The 19,029-nt window shown below is 42.7% G+C and overlaps 1 protein-coding gene across 2 annotated transcripts in view; it reads left to right on the forward strand.

Moving 5' to 3' along the window:
- grik4 (glutamate receptor, ionotropic, kainate 4) overlaps window positions 1–10,545 on the forward strand; it is a gene marked incomplete at both ends in the record, with an annotated part of 204,070 nt that extends 193,525 nt beyond the window's left edge. Inside the window, 7 exons of one of the 2 annotated variants that reach the window (XM_083985474.1) lie at window positions 1,393–1,502; window positions 3,906–4,079; window positions 5,102–5,267; window positions 6,053–6,278; window positions 7,147–7,275; window positions 8,453–8,595; window positions 10,147–10,545. In XM_083985474.1, coding sequence (XP_083841600.1) covers window positions 1,393–1,502; window positions 3,906–4,079; window positions 5,102–5,267; window positions 6,053–6,278; window positions 7,147–7,275; window positions 8,453–8,595; window positions 10,147–10,545 — 1,347 coding nt within the window. The remainder of the gene's footprint in view (window positions 1–1,392; window positions 1,503–3,905; window positions 4,080–5,101; window positions 5,268–6,052; window positions 6,279–7,146; window positions 7,276–8,452; window positions 8,596–10,146) is intronic. The other variant, XM_083985475.1, reaches the window with a different exon arrangement.
- Between the last annotated feature and the right edge of the window lie 8,484 nt (window positions 10,546–19,029).

Raw genomic sequence — 19,029 nt, forward strand, 5'->3', positions numbered from 1 at the left:
ATAACCACTTGGTCATCAGGTCGCCTCCCCCCGCCCCAAAAAAAAAAAAAAAAAAAAGATGAGACAGTTGGTAGTTTGATCACCTCCACTATTTAACTGTCCTGCTGGCTCGGGCGACACCTCCATTTCATAGTCATTACCAGATGGTGGATGTGCATCTGTATGTAAATGGCTCATATTCCCTGGCTGATGTTCGGTCAGCCCGGCTGTACACTGAACATGAACATAAGAAATATTGATGTACACACACACACACACACACACATAAATAAGCACACACACAACCGCTCTGATACTTGGCACAGGTTCACCAGTAATTGGTTTCATTTGGAGGACAATAGCTGTCGGTGCAGGATAATGAAACATTAGAAATTAGCCCCTATATTCCCATCACTCCACAAGCTGCCAACCTTATTTTAGCCGTTTTATTTCCTTTCGGCTGCTGCTGGTTACCAAGCCAAACCCGATACGTTAACAGCCCATAGCCGCCTCGGCACAGTATACTGTACCTTTTTTCTGTCCAAGCCAAAGCTATTAATCTCTTTCGCTATTTTCCTCGGAGCTGGGACACGGTGTGCTCCCAGTCATACAGGAAGTCAACTATAGGTCACAGAAATGAATTTCTGTTTAATGTGGCTGTAATGGTGTGGTTGATTGTCTGACCTCTCTCCCCCTACCACACGCAACCTTGTGCAGGGCCGCTAACGGTGGCTGTTGTCTATATCCCTGTTAATTATTTCGACCTCTAATTTTTCCCCATGAAAACTGCATCACGTGTGGAAGCATACTGTATACCGATATAGTTGGTTCAGTTATTTCTTCTGTCCTTCTGTGGCACAGCTTGGGATGAAAACCCTCTTATCTGCGCTGTTGTGTCAGCATACAGGCCTGCGCCACTCTGTTGACAATTCATGGGAGACTGCGTTTGTGCTTTCATACAGTGTTGATCCGAATGTTTACATGCAAAATGAGATTCATATAATTATAGTGCTATCAGTTTAGGGCAGGAAAATCTATGCTTATCACATCAAAATCCCTTTATTTACTGTCACTGTCACCTTTTCCATCTTTTCTAAATCACACAGACTGAAGCAAATGTTGGTTACGTAACACGGACCAAATTGGGACCAGGGGGGAAATGAATCAATGCTGAAATTTCTCTTGCATTAATTCTGGCACTGGATGAGATGTGTTTAAAAACGGCTAAGCCTCATATCCGGAGCTAATTAGTGAGGTTTCACCTTTATAAGTAAGCATTTATCCTCCTCCTTGTTAGAGAGAGGCCCTCCTTGGATCGGCTCGTGTGATTTGAACACAGGATCAAATGGTGGCTTCACCTGATCAGGCTGTAACTCTCTCTTCTCTTCCGTGTGCTCGTGTTTTGTGTTTCAGGGACGAAGGCCTGGCTACTTCTCCTTCCTGGATCCCTTCTCCCCCGGAGTCTGGCTCTTCATGCTTCTGGCCTACTTGGCTGTCAGCTGTGTCCTCTTTCTGGTGGCCAGGTGAGGGGCTCACTATAATACACTCTCTGTGCAGCCGACAGAGAGGAAACGAAGGGAAACAAACAAAGTGGTGGAGTGCACAGAGTGAAAACACAAAGGGTTTTGTTTTGTTTTGGGGGGGGGGGTGATATGGAGGCGGAAACAGGTGTCTGTTCTCTCCGTTGTGCTTTTGCAGTTGATCTTCCACACATCACAGTGGAGGAGAAGTTTCTCCTCCCAGTGGTCGGTCTTTAGCATCACAGTGACACCTGCTGGACAGGCAGGGAACTGGCACAACTGCTGTTCACAAACATGGAGCTGCAGACACTATACAATATATATTTACTAAAATACACTGCCTCACTAAAAACATGTGCCATGCTCTGTGCAATCTTTTTTATATATAGTGCAATACAGGGGAGGACACACAATCCAATAATACAGAGGTGTAATGTAGGTGATCCAAAAAAATACAAATAAATACAGAATAAGCAAATACAAAGAAAGAAAGAAAGAAAGAAAGAAAGAAAGAAAGAAAGAAAGAAAGAAAGAAAGAAAAAGATGGGCTTAGTGTGTGATTTCTCGCGTGAGATATCTGGACAAGTAGTGGTATTAACTAAAAAAGATAGATAAGTAGATAGATAGATAGATAGATAGATAGATAGATAGATAGATAGATAGATAGATAGATAGATAGATAGATAGATAGATAGATAGATAGATAGATAGATAGATAGATAGATAGATGGCAGCAGGGCGGGACTGGTGGAGTTTTTCTGTTACTTTTCCTTTTTCTTTTAAATTTGGGTTCGCTTTGTTTGATTTATTCTTTCTCTTTTACTGTTATCACCGTTATTTTATTTATTTATTTTCATTCTCAGTCTTTAGTTCTCTTACCTCTCTCCATCCTGTGAGGTCTTGCATACTTTGGGCGGCCGCACCAGACCTGTAGGCGGTGGCCACCAGCCATGTAAACAACATCTAGAGTGATTCATTTATTCCCAGCCATGCAGATAACGTCTGTGTTGTCCATTTTTGTTGAAGAGCGTGCCAAGAACGGTGCTTTCTTTACTAATTGTGTCTTAAAGGATAGGTTTAATCTTTTAGTCTTTGTTAATGCACATACTCACAGTTCAAAATGTACTTGGACAAAGTTGTCATTAATTGCTAAAACACTTTCCCTAGTTCAGCTGGAGAAGCTTAGATAAGGTTTCAGACTTCTCAACAAATCAAGCTGGTTTCAGCCTCCGTGGCATCAAACTCTGTCCTCCAACAACACACATGTTAGAAGACGCCCGCTTGATTGAGGAATGGATCTTTTCAAAGCCAGTATGAACAGGACAAGTAATTACAGCGACCAATAACTCTTTCAGTGTACTTATGGACATGTGAGTATTGTGTTATGATGAATCTTTATTGATTTTGACAGATCAGAGGGGAATTAGGCTCCAGTTTTTAAAGAACAGGACGACACTGTTGTCTCAATCCGGCACATGACAGAGTCGTCACATAACTTTAGCTCCATGCTGCGCCATTTGAACATACCAATTACACCGCCGTCACCCCTCCAGCTTAAGCAGGCGGCATATGGGGAATAAGAAGCAGGTTGGTTCTCTCTCTCTCCAGAGAGCCAAGGTGACTTTGTGCTCAGTTGACTGTTCGTGTTGTTTTCTTCTTGTCTTTCACCACTCCCGTTCCTCCTCTGTTTCGCTCTCTCTCTCTCGAGTTCTGCTCTCATCAGAATACTTAAAGCAGAAGTAAGTGATATATTTGTGTTAATATAAGTCTTAAATAGTTCTATCTTCCGACAGCAATCACTTACATAGAGTGTTTGGTCCGAAACACGGGTCTCTCAGTCACTCTGCTCTGCTCTGAGCCGAGGAGAAAACTTTTCTTGTATCCTACAAGTTTTATCCAATGAGGAGAGAGAACGGCATAAAGGGGCAGTCCTCTCTGTGTGTGCAGCCAAGGGATGCGCGTGAATGTGGTGACGTAGGGACGAGGACCAATAGATCCATGACGAGGGCGGGGGCTGCTAACTCCATCGGCTGACAAGACGTTATGGTGCGTTCAAGGCAGCCCGTAACTCGTGTTTTTCCGACCTGTGAAGTCGTACCAGTTCGATCTGGTACGAGTTCACGGGTCGGAAGTTACGAGTGGCCGTTATAGTGACTTTCACAGGTAAAACAGGTGCAACAGGTCGGAAAAACACGAGTTACGGGCTGCCTGGAACGCTACTAAGTCGTGACTTGAAGCTGTAACTTACGGTTTCAAAAGCCTGCCTGGAACGCAGCATTAGCCCAAACGACCGGATCGCTTACTTCTGCTTTAATCTATCTTTCATTCCCACTCTTGTTGGCTGTGTTCCTCCTCCGACTCTTTCCCTGTTGTCTAACTGCATTGTCTTGTCCCCCCCCCCCCCAGATTGACGCCTTATGAGTGGTACAACCCTCATCCGTGTCTGAAGGGTCGCTGCAACCTGCTGATCAATCAGTACTCGCTTGGCAACAGTTTCTGGTTCCCCGTTGGAGGCTTCATGCAGCAAGGATCCACTATCGCTCCCAGGGCTCTGTCTACACGCTGCGTCAGTGGAGTGTGGTCAGTATCCCACTACAGAGGTTTAGTTTAGTTTTTTATTTGCACATTATAAAACCTGCATAAACAATGAAAATAGTAAAATTAAACATTGTGCAGGAGAGGTAGAAAGGCTCCAGAAAGGCTTATAAAAATACCTCCCCTATGTAAAAAAAAACAAGAACAACAACAGTGGTGGTCTTCAGAGTAAGAAGACAACACAGAAAAAAAAGAAAGACAAATTAACATAGAAAAATGAAAGATACTGAATTAATAATAAAATAAAAAAACAGTTTACATAATGAAAAAGGAAAAAAAATCATTAAATTACAAATTGACAGGTCCAGAAATGCTACAAATCTTAACTAAAAAATGATTTTTTTCAGTGGTTTATTAACAAAGCCAGAGTGGATATTGATTTCAGTGATGTAGGTAGATTGTTCCATAAGGATGGTCCTCTGTATTTTAAAGTGCGTTGATTGTATGAAGTCCGACAAAAGGGAACACAAGGTGCACACAAGGTACACAACAAGAGTCAGCGATTTTGCATGTTTTTCCAGCTTTCAAATCCACACCTGTTTGCACCCTGTTCCTCTTGAACTTCACATTGCTCCATTTCATCTCTGACGCGATCTTGAAGGCGCTTTCGGGGACATCGGAGTTCAAGATCAGACGGCGGATTGCATTTGTGCATTATGCAAATTTAAGCTGTCATCTCTGTGTGTGTGTGTGTGTGTGTGTGTGTGTGTTTGTGTGTGTGTGTGTGCCTCCGCAGCTATAAAACTCCACTTCCTTTTCATCCAAACTGAGCATTGTCACCTTCTACCCATTCACACCCACCCATTCCTCCATCTACCTCTTCATCCCACTGAAAAAACCCTGCAGTGTCCTCTTCTCTTCTCTCAGGTGCGCAGTCTTTTTTTTTTTTTCTTTTTTCACACCTCCTACACTTTCCACCCAGACGATCTATCTTCATATGCTCGTCTGCCCATTTACATATTTTTTTTATTATAGGTGGATACATATGTTCTTCTCGTCCTCCACAGGTGGGCCTTCACATTAATCATCATCTCATCCTACACCGCCAACCTGGCTGCCTTCCTGACGGTGCAGAGGATGGAGGTGCCGATAGAGTCGGTGGACGACCTGGCGGATCAGACGGCGATAGAGTACGGCACCATGCACGGAGGGTCCACCATGACCTTCTTCCAGGTCAGAGGTTGCACACGTCACTGCATGAGAAACAATGCTTACGCTCCTACATCACAGCCACACACACACACACACACACGCACAGAGAGACTGGCGACAACAGAGCCCTCCTCAGTGATCAATGGGCCGTCAGTGATGTTATCCTCCTCGTCACCTTCCTGTCCTTCCCGTCTCCCACCTCTAACCACAGGTTTTTATTTGTTTCCTGTCCGTTCTTTGCCACAACCATTCAATATCTTTCTCCTCAGAGAGACGGGGCACAGTCCAGGTCCCTAAGAGAGGCACACACTATCCTTTTTCATCCTCTCAAGATTTGACCTTAGAGAGAGAGAGAGAGAGAGGGTGTGTGTGTTACAGGGAGGACAGTGAAGGATGATATAAGGGGGGTATAAAGAGACATTAGCCTCTTCTTTCTTTGTGCTTTTACATCCACTGGACCTTGAATATAACTCAGGGAAGACAAGCCAAGAGAAAGCAGAGGACAGGTGGGGATGTTAAATGAAGTTTCTGTTGTGGACACTGAAGCTATTGAAATGGAAAAAGGTGTACTAAAAGAAAAAAAAAGAAGAAAATATTCACAGTTAACAGCCGCACTGCTTTCAGAGAATCACACAGTTCAAATAAATCCATCAGTCAAAAAGAATATATAAAAGAAAAACAGATAAAAAGCAATCTTCCTATACCTATACCAAATACCTATCTACGGCTGATGGACCTTTGTCCGCTCCGCGCGTCTCGCCTCTTTTTTTTCTTCTTCTCATATCTGCTCTCTCGTCGCTCCGCAGAACTCTCGCTACCAGACCTACCAGCGCATGTGGAACTTCATGCACTCCAAGCAGCCGAGCGTGTTTGTGAAGAGCACAGAGGAAGGGATCGCCCGGGTCCTCAACTCCAACTACGCCTACCTGCTGGAGAGCACCATGAACGAGTATTACCGCCAGAGGAACTGCAACCTGACTCAGATCGGAGGGCTGCTGGACACCAAGGGCTACGGCATCGGCATGCCCCTGGGTGAGTGGAGGAGCAGGAGGAGGAATTACAAGTAAGGGAGGAGAGAAAAGGATAGAGTTTTTTTTAGGGAGAGGTGTCTCGGTGTAAAATAAAGGCAACAAAAGCACAAAAGCTTTTTTTTTCTTTTCTTTTTTTTTTCCCTTAAACGCAATCTATGATTCATGTTGGAGCTGAGAAGAGGGAATCAAGAGCAGGAGCATTAGCTGAACACCATAAACGTCACATCGGGGAAAAAGTTAAATTGAAAAGTAAAGCCTCGACAAAAGCCAAACCATTAGCTCCCATCGTGAGGGAAATATGATGCAAAAAGTGAGAAACGAAAAGAGACTTACTGCCAGACTTCAATCGAGCGACTGTTTCCACGCCGTGATGGGCGAAGTGAGAATTTGAAATATTGTTACTGTAGAGTGGGGAACGGTTGCCGTGTGACTGGATTGCTGCTCTGAGAGTATAAACACAGGATTTATTTACACTTTGATCTCAAGTTGAGTCAAACTGCAGATGGAGGGGGGAAAACACACCTTAAAGTAAACAAGATTAATATCAAGGCCTTTGATGTTTCAAAGTGGCTGTTGTTCCGTACTGCATATACAGACCACTGTGAACACCGTGAAACTGTTGCAATTAACCAGTAGCCTCCTTTAATCTTATGTTTGATTCTTTTAATGGGGTGACATCATTTTTCATTTAGCACAGCCAATCAGAAGAACTAGTGGAAATGTCAGTCGTATTTCAAACTGGAGACAAGTAGATTATCTTTTTGTCTGAAGGTGCCACTTTAAAGTTGAGTGTAGTTTAATTTACTTTCTTTTTTCTTTTTTTTTGCGCTGTGCATCTGTGAGCTGTGCTCCTCTCTTCTCCCCCACAGGGTCAGTGTACCGTGATGAGTTTGACCTGGCCATTCTCAAACTGCAGGAGGACAATCGCTTGGAGATCCTCAAGAGGAAGTGGTGGGACGGTGGCAAGTGTCCAAAGGAGGAGGACCACCGCGCCAAAGGTTTGTCCCCGATTGGTTCTCCTCTCCTCCTTCTCCTTCTCCTTCTCGTTCTTCGGCTCCATGTTGACTCATCTGTTATAAATAGATATTTCGACATTTTGGCTCATTCGCTCATTGCCTTAATCCCTATAGCCTTAGGGGTAGGTTCATTACCTTTAATTGTCGGTGCAATCTATTTGAGAGCGGCGGAGCAGAGACGTGAGCTGCTCAGCGAACACAGCAGAGGCTCATGGTTTTTCTACGTTTCCCTCATCAACCTAAATACACAATCTAACAACTCCAAACGCTATAAAATAATAACGTATTATTATGTAATATTACGACACATGAAGCAAATACTCGTAACTACTTGCGCTTTTCTGGCTACGCATTTGCCTCGAAAACAACTCTGTCTCGTAATGTTACATTATTACCTCATAGCGTGGTGAATGTGCAGGTCACAACTTGTCCCCAAGAGCGTTTTGGAGTTGTTGGATTGTGTACTTAATGAGTTTAATGAGGGAAGGTGGAAATACCGTGCACCGTGCAGAGCTCACGTCTCTGCCCCGCCGATCTAAAAACATCTTGCACCAACAATTAAAGGTAATAATGAACCTACTGTATGCAGGGTTCTTACGGATCCTTAAAAAGTCTTAAAAGGCATTGAATTCATTAATCTAAAAACAAGGCCTTAATTGGCATTAAAATGTCTTAAATCAATTTTTCAAAGGTCTTAAAAATGTTAACACTTGGTAAGTGGGATTTTATGATTATAATTAGTCTCAAATCTCAAAATAATTGGTAACATTTCGACATAGAGAAGTTAGTGGCGGCCGTCAACGCTAAATTTCTCACCACCACCAGCTCCCGAGTCAGTGTTTTTTTTTTTTTTTCGGACTTTTTATGCATTTATTTTGAAAGGACAGCTGGAAAGAGACTCAATCCAATGTTCATGTAGCAGTCACTTTACCTTGGAAGTGGGTAGAATTGTCCCTATAACCCTCAGGTTAATTGATGTGGTGTTTTTTTTCTGCATTTGTGTTTATTGTGAAGTCAGTGTTAAATTTCATTTCAAGTGGCTTTAAAAAAGTCTTAAAAAGTCTTAAATTTAACTTGGCTTAAGCTGTAGGAACCCTGTGTATGGCAATAGGCGAATTTGCCAAAATGTTGAAATATCCCTTTGTCTCTCTCTCCCCAGGTCTGGGGATGGAGAACATCGGCGGCATCTTCGTGGTGCTGGTGTGCGGCCTGCTGGTTGCCATCTTCATGGCGGTGCTGGAGTTTGTCTGGATGTTGAGGCAGACGCCGGGAAACGAGGTGAGAGAGGGCTATCTAACCTGCGTCTGCTTTGTCTCCCTCTCCCATCCCTGGCGCCCTGCCCCTCGCGGAGCTGCTAGGCTCCCCCACTGCGCGCAGCTTTGACACCAAGTGTATCAGGTGTCTCCGTCTTCTTCTTCCTCTTCTCCTCCTTCTTCTCCTTCTGTCGGGTTCCCACTCGACACCCGGCCTTCCTCCGACCAGCCTATGACATAATCAGCACAAAAACCAAAGATATACCTCACTTATACCTCACTCAGAGTACATGCATATATGGATTATTTTCTATTTATAGCAGTGGAAGACTCATACATATATATAACGTTGAATATTGCACATAAAATAGAATATTGAATGTAGCTATAGATCTCGTTGCTGGTGACCACACACTTACAGGGTGCTGCCAATGAGTTTCCTCATTAATTAAATAAATTGTGATTGTTTTTTGATCCTCGCCTTATTCTAGTTATCTTTTCACTGAAAGAGATAGATAACATCTAAATGTAGTTGTTATAGACAGGTTGTTCATTCCATCCAAAAGTAAATGGTGGATTAGTTGTTGCTGTCGACCAGACATTTGAATGTCTGGCAGCCACAGTAGAAGTAGAAGCCGCTGTAAATAAAGGATTTCTACTTCACTTCACAGCAAGTGTTTGTACTCGTTTAAAGTGATTTACACTGATCGTGGGTGATTATTATTATCACATCCTGTGCAATATGAATGATGAATCAAAAGTATTTCTATTTCCACTGCTGCTTCATCCGTGGCGAGCGCTCCGAGGCGATAAGAGGGGCGTGGCCTAACTCCTGCTGTCTTCTCATTCAGACAAAAGCCAGTAGGAACTTTTTTTCCAGTAAACGATCACCGCTGTTAGTAGCGAGGGAGCTCCGCTGCGCCGTCACCCGAGGCGCCGACGCCGTTGAGAGAAAAGATGTGTGCATGTTGCGGTGTTGCTGGTTCATTTCTGATGTGATTCTCCTTCAAACAAAATGATACATGATTGTCTTTTTGGACTCCACACTGTGATTTTAATTCAATAAACATTCAGAATGTGAAAGTCAAAAAACCAACTCATGTGATTTCTTCTTTCTGAAGCAGCACAGATTAACGTTTCACTCTAACTCGCATGTGTGTGTGTGTGTGTGTGTGTATGTGTGTGTTTGTCTTAGTTTATACCCGTGTGTGACGACTAGCCTCATGTGCAACATAACCCTGATTTGTAGACACCTAAGTAAAGCACTCAGTCATCCGTGTGGGAGATGATGATGTGTTTGTGTGTCTGTTTGTGTGTGCTATATGTGTTGTGGTTTTTACTATAGCTGGTTGTTCAATCTGCACCGGCCGTCTCTCTGTTGTCCCCACTCTTCTGTGATAATGAAGATAACAATGAAATGTGTGTGTGTGTGTGTGTGTGTGTGTTATGTCGTCTGTTCCTGTTCCATGTCCATCAGTCTGTCCTGATCTAGTCAGTCCAGTCAGTCAGTCAGTGAGTTGTCCGGCTTCTTCTCCCTTTCTCTCCCTCTCTTATCCCCCTCTCCCCCGTCTCTCTCTCCCCCTGTGTGTGTGTTTTGCAGCAGTCCGTGTGCGAGGAGATGCTGCGGGAGCTGCACGGCATCATACTGTGTCGCGACAGCCTGCAGGTGAGGCGCCGGCGAGCGGCCTCCATGCTGCGGCCGCGGCCCCTGGCCCTGGAGGAGCGCCGGGCCCGAGCCGCCGCCGCCGCCGCCGTCGGCCTCAGCAACGGCAAGCTGTGCGGGGGCACCGGACTGCCCGAGCCCCTCTCCCACAGACTGGCGCAGGAGGCCGCCCTGGTGGCCAGGGGCTGCAGCCACATCCGCATTTGCCCCGAGTGCCGGCGCTTCCAGGGACTGAGGATGCGTCCGCCGGGGGCCACGGGGGCGCTGCCCTCTCCCACGCACAGTGAGGAGAGCATAGAGTGGGACAAGACCACAAATAGCAGTGAACCTGAATAACGCCTGGTGACCCCCCCCCCCCCCCCCCAACAGGACTGACTTTCCCAGCAGCCACCTCTCTCTCTCTCTCTACTTTCCAGGGATCAAAGATAACGTGGTATTTTGATACAGCCATTCGGAGTTTGGTTTCAAGGGCAGGACAACAACTCTGTGACTTTTCTTTCTTTTTTTTTCTTTTTTTTTGTGCCCTAGAGGCAACAGCCAGCAGTCAGTTTTTGGAATCCCCTTGGGTGAATTTTTTTCCTTGGTCATAGGAAAAAAACTGATGAGTCTGTCTCGTTGTGGTCCGTCCCTGTTGGCCCCCTGTACCGCGTAAGAACAGGACGGTCAAAAACAGCTACGGGGCATTTGTACTATGCAGTATTTTCAGTCATTTATCTTTGTGCCGTTTCTTTTTTTTTCCACTTTTAAATTATTTCTGTCCTCTGTTGGATTATCAGTACTGAATATTGTTATTCTATTGTTCTTAAAAAAACAACAAAAAAAAACTTCAAACAAGTTCCTTTTTTTTTATTCTGACAATTTACTGTATGAGCGTACGTACGTTGCCTCGGAAAGAGCTGCAAAGATACACAGACTATCGCAAGGTCACCCTTCGAATTCTTTTATTTTGAAAGTGCCAAAAAACCCATAAGTATTACCTTGTGGCTGAAGAAAGCACCACAGCCTTGAGAAGACGACAAACTCAACAGAACACACAGAGACATAAAGACCCATGGACTTCTTTCATAGTAGTGATATTCTATTAAAAAAAAAAATGTTTTAACTGTTGGTATCTCTGAAAGACAACGATGCATGTCCGGAGGTGTTGGCAGCGGCTCACTGAATGATGAGGAATCGTTAACAAAGTTGTGGCTGAGTAGCTGAAAGAATGACCCCCCTGTTTGTTTTTTTTGACCTGCTTAAAACCCACAATGACTACACAACACACAAACACACACACACATCCATTGATTTCCTCCCTCTTCTGTCCTGACATCACTTCTCCTCCATCTGTCCTACATCTTTGACACCATGACACCTTTACTGTCCCAGCACCTGTCCCTCCCGATGATCTCTCACTTACAAATGTGTACACAGTCTCCTGCACCGGACACACTTTGTGTTAACGTTATTAGAGGAAACCCAGCGTATCAGAACCAACTAGAAATATCAAGCTCCTGGTGTATATATATACATATATATGTGTATATGGATAGTTCTTTTAAATGTCAAGGCAGTTAAACTGAATGTGATGTTTTACACACAGCTTGGAGGAGGGCTTCAGTTCACATCAACCTAGATGCTGCTGTCTGACATCTTTGTACTTTATCTCTTTCCAAAAACCACAAACCAAACTTGGAATAGATTAGACACTGATTTTCAATGCAAATTTATACTGAGATAAACTCTGAGCCCTCAATCAGTAGTGCTGTGCATCAGTTTGAATTTTGGCGATGATGAAGTTTGAAGTCAGTAAAATCCAATGAATTGAAGTTGAACCATTAACAAGTTTAAAATCTATGACTCACTTTCTATTTACTGTCTTTATGTGCGTCGTACCGACAGCACATACATTGTGTAAAACCATGGGAACAAACTACCAGCAACATGGATTTTTTTGAACATCCAGTTACTGTCTGCAAAGACTGTGACGCACGAGTTGTTTTCCTCCCAAAGAGCTGACGGGCGCGAGGGCGTAACTGTATGATAGTCCGACTGTTGCGCAGTGGGAAACCAGCGGTCGTCCACCTGTCTTCACCGCTGCTTGTTTATTTCTGATGTGTCCATCATTCTAAATCTGCCCATCGGGTTCTGTCAATCTCTCTTCCTTCACGCTGCTGGAAGGTATACAGCTGCTTTATCTCTCTCATACTTTATTAGCAGCATTCACTTTCCATCCTTGTCATTTCTCCACCCTCGGGTTGTTGTGATTAAAAAACTCTCTTCGTATGCTGTTTGAAGCAGCCGCCTGGAGAGAAGGTGATTGTTTAAAAACCGTCCGTCCCACGCATCATGTTTAAATGTGATTATGTGTACAAATCCTATAGAAATAACATAGGTTTGAGCCTTAGACCCTCTCATACATACATGTGGTCACACTTTATAATAAGTACACACAATTAAGCATTAAATACTGAATTCATCATTTATAACAATGAATACTCATTAGTATGTAGTTTATAAACACAGTTAAAAATGTTTTACTCATAAGGTTGACTGTAATTATAAACTACATACTAATGAGTATTAATGCGTTACATATAGACTGTTTATATATAAAATGCTTAACTAATGCCTAATAGTGTGTAGGCTACTTATTATAAAGTGTTACCTTACGTTGTGGATGCATCATTCTGTCAATTCATTCTCCCATTTCATATGCACATATTTCCCAGCACCTGTAATTGCATTAAGTCTGGTGATTAGTATGCTGCTGTGATGCTGTGGCCCATCAACCACTGACAGACCTGCAACTGGACTGTAATATTAACATGGTTGAACTAATACAGAGTTTTCAGTCAACTGAAGGCACTGAACATTTGAAGTGACCAGAATCGCAAATGAGTGGAATTTCCCCTCCCCACACGCTTTTTTCTTTTTTTTTGTTTCGATGTCAGCTCAATCATTTGATGAAAAGTCTTTTCAGGGCTTCAGATGGGTTTTTTTCTTCTTTTTTTCCCCCCCCACTCAGGTCTGCAGTTTGTGTGAACTCCCACAGGAACACACCGAAACAGCACTGAATCTGTTTGATTTGATACACCACAGTAATGAAAGGGACCGGGCAGAGGCGCCTGCGTTAAAGCAAATCACACCAGTGAATCTTATCCTCCAGTAATGAGCAATTATTGTCCCACAGAGGGTGTGTAAATACAGTATAATCAGCAGGGTTCTCCAGTAATGGTCCAAAGTGTTGTTGTTTTATTACGTTAATAGAGCAGAGATACAGACCAACATGCGTGAAATGTTTATATGGACACATTAAACCACTTTGAGACACTTACAGTTACAACACGGTCACAGATACTGGGCATAATGATGAGGGGGGTAAGAAAAAAAACATGAAAAACTCCTCCACAGACTGTTAATGTAAACTTTCTATATGCCTTTATATAATAACTTGTTAAATAGAAATTATGAAGCAGGCGAACTCGAAAAGAAAAAAAACCCACCCACATTTCATTACCTGTTTTATAAAAAAAAGTTTCTATCCATTTGCTAAATGTCACTAAGAAACTCATGAGAGCAAGAAGGCTCTGGCTGCACCCGATGCTAACTTCTCAAACACTAAAAACATTTACTGAGGTGCTAAATCAAGCGTAGTTGGAATGAGATTGCCAATTACCTTGAAGGCACGAAGAGCAGTAGAGTAAGAATTAAAACAAATCCCCCCTGAAACACTGGGAGACCTTCACTGCTAGACCACTGAGAGAGAAAGATGGCAGAGGGGTTTTTTGGCTGCTATATTTTATATGGTTTATGTTCTTATGTTGACATTTTTATTCCATTATAAATACATTGACTTAAAAATACAGCCTGGGCTCAGCGTGGGGTCCTGGGGTTTTGTCCCTTCTTTGCTGTGATGTATTTGACCTTCTGAGCGGTTCAGATCTGTCATGCTAAAACAGCCCTGCGAGGGCATTTTCTGCATTTCCAGTTTTATTATTCAACTGGGAGGAATATTGAGACGTTGCACCTGTTTTGTTGTGACATGAACACATGCAGAGAAGCAAGATGAGGCGGGCGTTAGGGGGGACGGGGGGGGTTTCTAGCTGGGTAAACACGACAGTTGTGGAGCGAACCGGAAGGAACCGGTGCATTTTAATGTATCTCTACTTCTTCTCGCTCATAATTTCGTTAACTGTTTACACACACACACACACACACACACACATACACGTGAATCAGCTGAGGAGCAGTGTGGGTGGGAAGTCTTAACGGGGGCTAATGAGTTTAACAACGCGCTCATGTGCCATATAGGCGCCTTTCCCCCCCTGTAGTTCATCTATCACTGTGATTTTTAGTGTATATCTATCTCTCCTCAGGATAGTTAGTGAACGCCACACACACACACACACACACACACACACACACACACACACCTGCATCTGATTTACTGTTTAATTCCGGCTGCCTCCCTCTCTCTCTCCTTTCTGAGTGCCTGTCTCCCCATCTCTCCACTGCAGCATTAGAGATGACACGTTTTTCCACGTTGTCACAGACCTGCATATCAACAGCACGCACACGCCCACCTGCATAACTCTTTCAGGAGTGACACACACTCACACACACACATGCAAGCACTCCACCGCCACCTGTATGTCACCGGCTGTGTCAAGTTTATTTCATCCCGCTCATGCTTCTCTCTCCTTCTGCCTCTGGTGCTCCAGGTCCATAAATTAAATGCATCTCTAACCCAACCACTGCTTGCCTCGCTGCTGGTGGATTTATGGAGCCCATGATGAGCATTGAGTGCCTGCAGAGGTGTGTGGAAAATCTCCTTCACTCACCCAGCTTTGCCCAGTCCGTGGCAGCTACATAGAGTAGCAATACCATTCTACCCTGTAAGTTGTTTGTTATTCTGCAAGGATTTAGGAATTACAGTGAAGTGAGTGTGATGCATTTTGCCACGCTGAGCGCCCTCATCCATACACTTAAGTGACTTTTGTTATCAGCCCATGCCACATCAATCCATGTCTTCTTTTTTTTTTTTGACATCCAATTCACACACCCAAAAAAACACCAAACCAAAACATGAAGCCTGGGTAACACTTTATTTGACGCCTATCTCTATAATGCATTATAACCATACTTATAATGAGTTATAATGCAGTTATAGCGCTGTAGTTAACTGTAACTGTAGTTATAAACTCTCATAAATTATCATAATGCTTTGTAACAATTAATTAACACACTATAAAGCATTTTATCATGACTTATAAGGTCAGGTATTATAATATGTTATAATTGTTAGTAACTCGCTGACAATACCCACATCAATAAAGCATTATAAATATAGTTATAATGTGTTATAATTGGCTTATAAATGTGTATTTTCATTACAAACACTCAGAAATTATCATAAAGCTTTATAACAATAAGCATAACACATCGCATAGCATTTTATAATGGCTTATAAGGTCAAGTGTTATAATAGTGTTATTATGCTTATAACGTTTTATAGTACCTGACCTTATATAAGTCATGATAAAATGCTTTTGAGTGTGTTGTTATTATTTTTTAATAAAGCTTTATGATCATTTATGAGTGTTTATAGCTATGGTTTTACAGTACTAAATGCATTATAACCCATTTTAAGTATGGATATAATGCGTTACAGAGATAGGCGTCAAATAAAGTGTTACCGAAACGTGAAATATGTTGACAGTCTTTTCAGGTCTGTAATGCTGCATTCACTATTATTTTATTGCCTTCTAATAACAGTTGTTAAATGTGTTCATTTCATTTCCATTGTCAAAATAGCATCTCTTTCTCAAATTGCTTTTCTCTTCTCTGACAGCAGATTTCCCAAGGTTAACAGCATGCATCTATACATCCGCCCCATAACAGCCGCTAATGAGCGCTGCATCCCAAGGATAGCAATTGAAAAGACATAACAGACTATCAGAGGAAACTACCTAATACACAGCGAGGCTTGTGCACATTTTTAAGTGAGAGCTCTCCTATTGATTTGCTGGCAGTTAATTGCAAAAAAAAAAAAAAAAAAAGGCTCGGTGTTGTCGTTTATGTGCTCAAAGAAAAAGGTATTCAGAGTGCAAGAATTCTCTCCAAGGTGAGATGCTGTCAAGGCTGTTATACAGCTTTTTGTTCACTGACAGTTGTTGTTGAACATATTGACCAAAACATCTTTACATTGTTTGTCTTTCAGAGAAATAAAATCGAGCTTCATTTACTTTGTGTTTGGTTCCCTCACTATTCATTCCCGCCTTGACTGACGGCCAACAGATGGGATAGCATTGATTGTTGAGTGTGTTTGTGTGTATATGTGTGTGTGCAGGAGGGTTTGACAGTGTGTGTGCGGATGTGTGTTTTTTTTTTTTCTTTCTATGTGATTTCTCCTATGCACTTGCCTTCCATGGGAAATCACAGCGTGGGCATCAACCTGATTCATCAGCTGGAGGCTGTGGTTATTACCCAAAAGCTGAACAGACGCAGTAGACGGCCAAGTCAAACTCCAGTGGAGCTGCAGCAGGCGGCGTTCACCGTCAGGTATTCAGCAGGAAAATGGATGCAGGCAGATTTTATGATGGATTTTTTTTCTTCTTCTTTACATATAAAACTCAGTGGTGTTGACAGTTGGCACTGGAAGTCTTTGTTGACTTTGGATTTAAACTTCAAGTGCCCTTCAGTCACTTTCCATAATGATCCCTCTTTTTTTATTTTTTATTTCACAGAGGATCATCTATCTCCGAGCAGATGCTTGGCTGACAGCAGACAAACATCTTCACGGTTCAGAATTAGAGTCACTTCATTAATCATGTGCACCATGGACCAAACAGCGTCTTACATCTTTTTCAGCCTGCTGGTTGTGCAAAGAAGGTAACTCTGCTGGAAAAAAGGCTTATGCACCGTCCTTAGGCATATACTTACATTGTCAGCAGGAGTAACGGTACCAGTTGTTAGTAGTGGTAATATATTACATAATACTTTTAATTCACAGCATTTCAAAGGGAGGTATTGTGCTTTCATCACCTTTGTAATTATGTTGTTATGTTGATGCTTAAAGCAGTGGTTCTTTAGCCTTTTATACCATAAAATAAAGCAGTGTTTTGCTTGTTAGCAGTTCCCCTAAGACATATCGCCTCTAAACCTTTCAGATGGTTTCATCTAAGAACTGTTCAAGGTCCAAAGAGGTAAAATGATCCAATATTTCGCAAAAAAAAAACAGAGGTTGCAGGACAGGAGGAAAAATTACGCTTTCTAACTTTTATGTTCTTTCTTATCTGAATAATTATTTCATGAAACCTCTGGGATTTATCTACCGCCAAGCCCTAAATTGGAAACCACTGGACTTAAATAAGTGTGGGTGATGTTAAAACAAGCTGCACCCTGTACCCTGCCAGCTGCAAGAGTAAAATGCTACACACACACTGATGCATCAGAGCTGACAGGGTAATAATGTTCTATATAATAAGATCAGTCACCGGGGCAGTGATACTTGAAGTACATCTGGCTGATTAGTACTTTACTATAGCAAGAAATTGACATTGCTGTACTGGTACTGGGAACTTCTACCAGATATTTTGATATTCTTTTTGTGCTCCCCTCCTAACAGGTCCATTATGCATGTTTAATTTTTTTTTTTTGCAAACTGGGATTACTGCAGTCAACCCCATTAAACCCTATAAGCAAACAGACACATACCCTCTGAAGGCAACGGCTCCTTGTGGTTTTAGGAGGGAATGTCGGGCCTCAGATAAGGCCTCTTGAGTTCCTGTGTTAATTGGTCGTTAGAGCACAGAATTATCTTAATCCCTGAGTAAATGATTCATTACCTCTTAGATGAGAGGCCATGAAAAAGACACACAAATGACAGCTTTGGAGCTAAAATCTGTTTATCAGCCTCCCTGCAGGGGAAGTCGGCTGTTTTATTAATGCTGGCCAGTTAAATCATATTTCCTGGGTCATTAACTGTTATTTTACCCTTTAGTTGTTGCTCTCTATTGTTAGTCTACCTCACACCGAACATTACTTTTTGTTTACTGTTTTTTTCTTACCCCCCTTCCTTGTGATTTGTCATAGTTGTGGGCTGAGCTGCAGGCTAGTATTACAGCTGAGCAGCGGTGGTGATGGCGTCTCTTACGTCTCTGTGGCTCATGTGGTCTGGTTCGCCCTCCGCCTGTTACCATATTTAGCCTCTGGTCCGCTGACTCAGCATAAAGCATAGCCCTAAGAAATTGTATTTACATTGCTGTGTGTTTTTTTTTTTGCCAAGCCTACCTGTTGTAAGATCATGACTGTCTTTACTGGTGATAGGTTATGTTCAGTACAGTATACTCTCTCCCAAAGTCACTCATTTCACTCCAGGTAATCATTACCTCACATACTTTTATTCATTTTGAAAATATCTTGTCTCAAAGAAGAAGAAAGTTTATCATCTATTTGTACGCATAAAGTATAAAATATACACCACCACGCCACCTAAGGATGTCTGAGTGTCTAATAAACACTGGCCACCCCTCTACCCCAAAGCATAAACAGTCATTTGCTACATCTAGTGGGCATAACACAACATTACAGACACTACACGGCGAGCCAGATAACTCATTCTACTTTGCAGTCTGATGGTAAAATATGATATAATAGCAGCATCCATTTGTACGTTAGGTGTTCTGAATTGTGAGTTACAAACGGATGCTGCCATCAGCGCCACCTTCATTCGAGTCAAACGCAGATGCGACCGTCAGATCAGATAGAACCAAAGTTAAACAAATGTGTCCAACTGAGAGGAGCAGCTGCTTTCGGCTGCAAGGAGCCTGTCTC

The sequence above is a fragment of the Trachurus trachurus genome (assembly GCF_905171665.1).
Source record: "Trachurus trachurus genome assembly, chromosome: 13".
Classification (NCBI taxonomy): domain Eukaryota; kingdom Metazoa; phylum Chordata; class Actinopteri; order Carangiformes; family Carangidae; genus Trachurus; species Trachurus trachurus.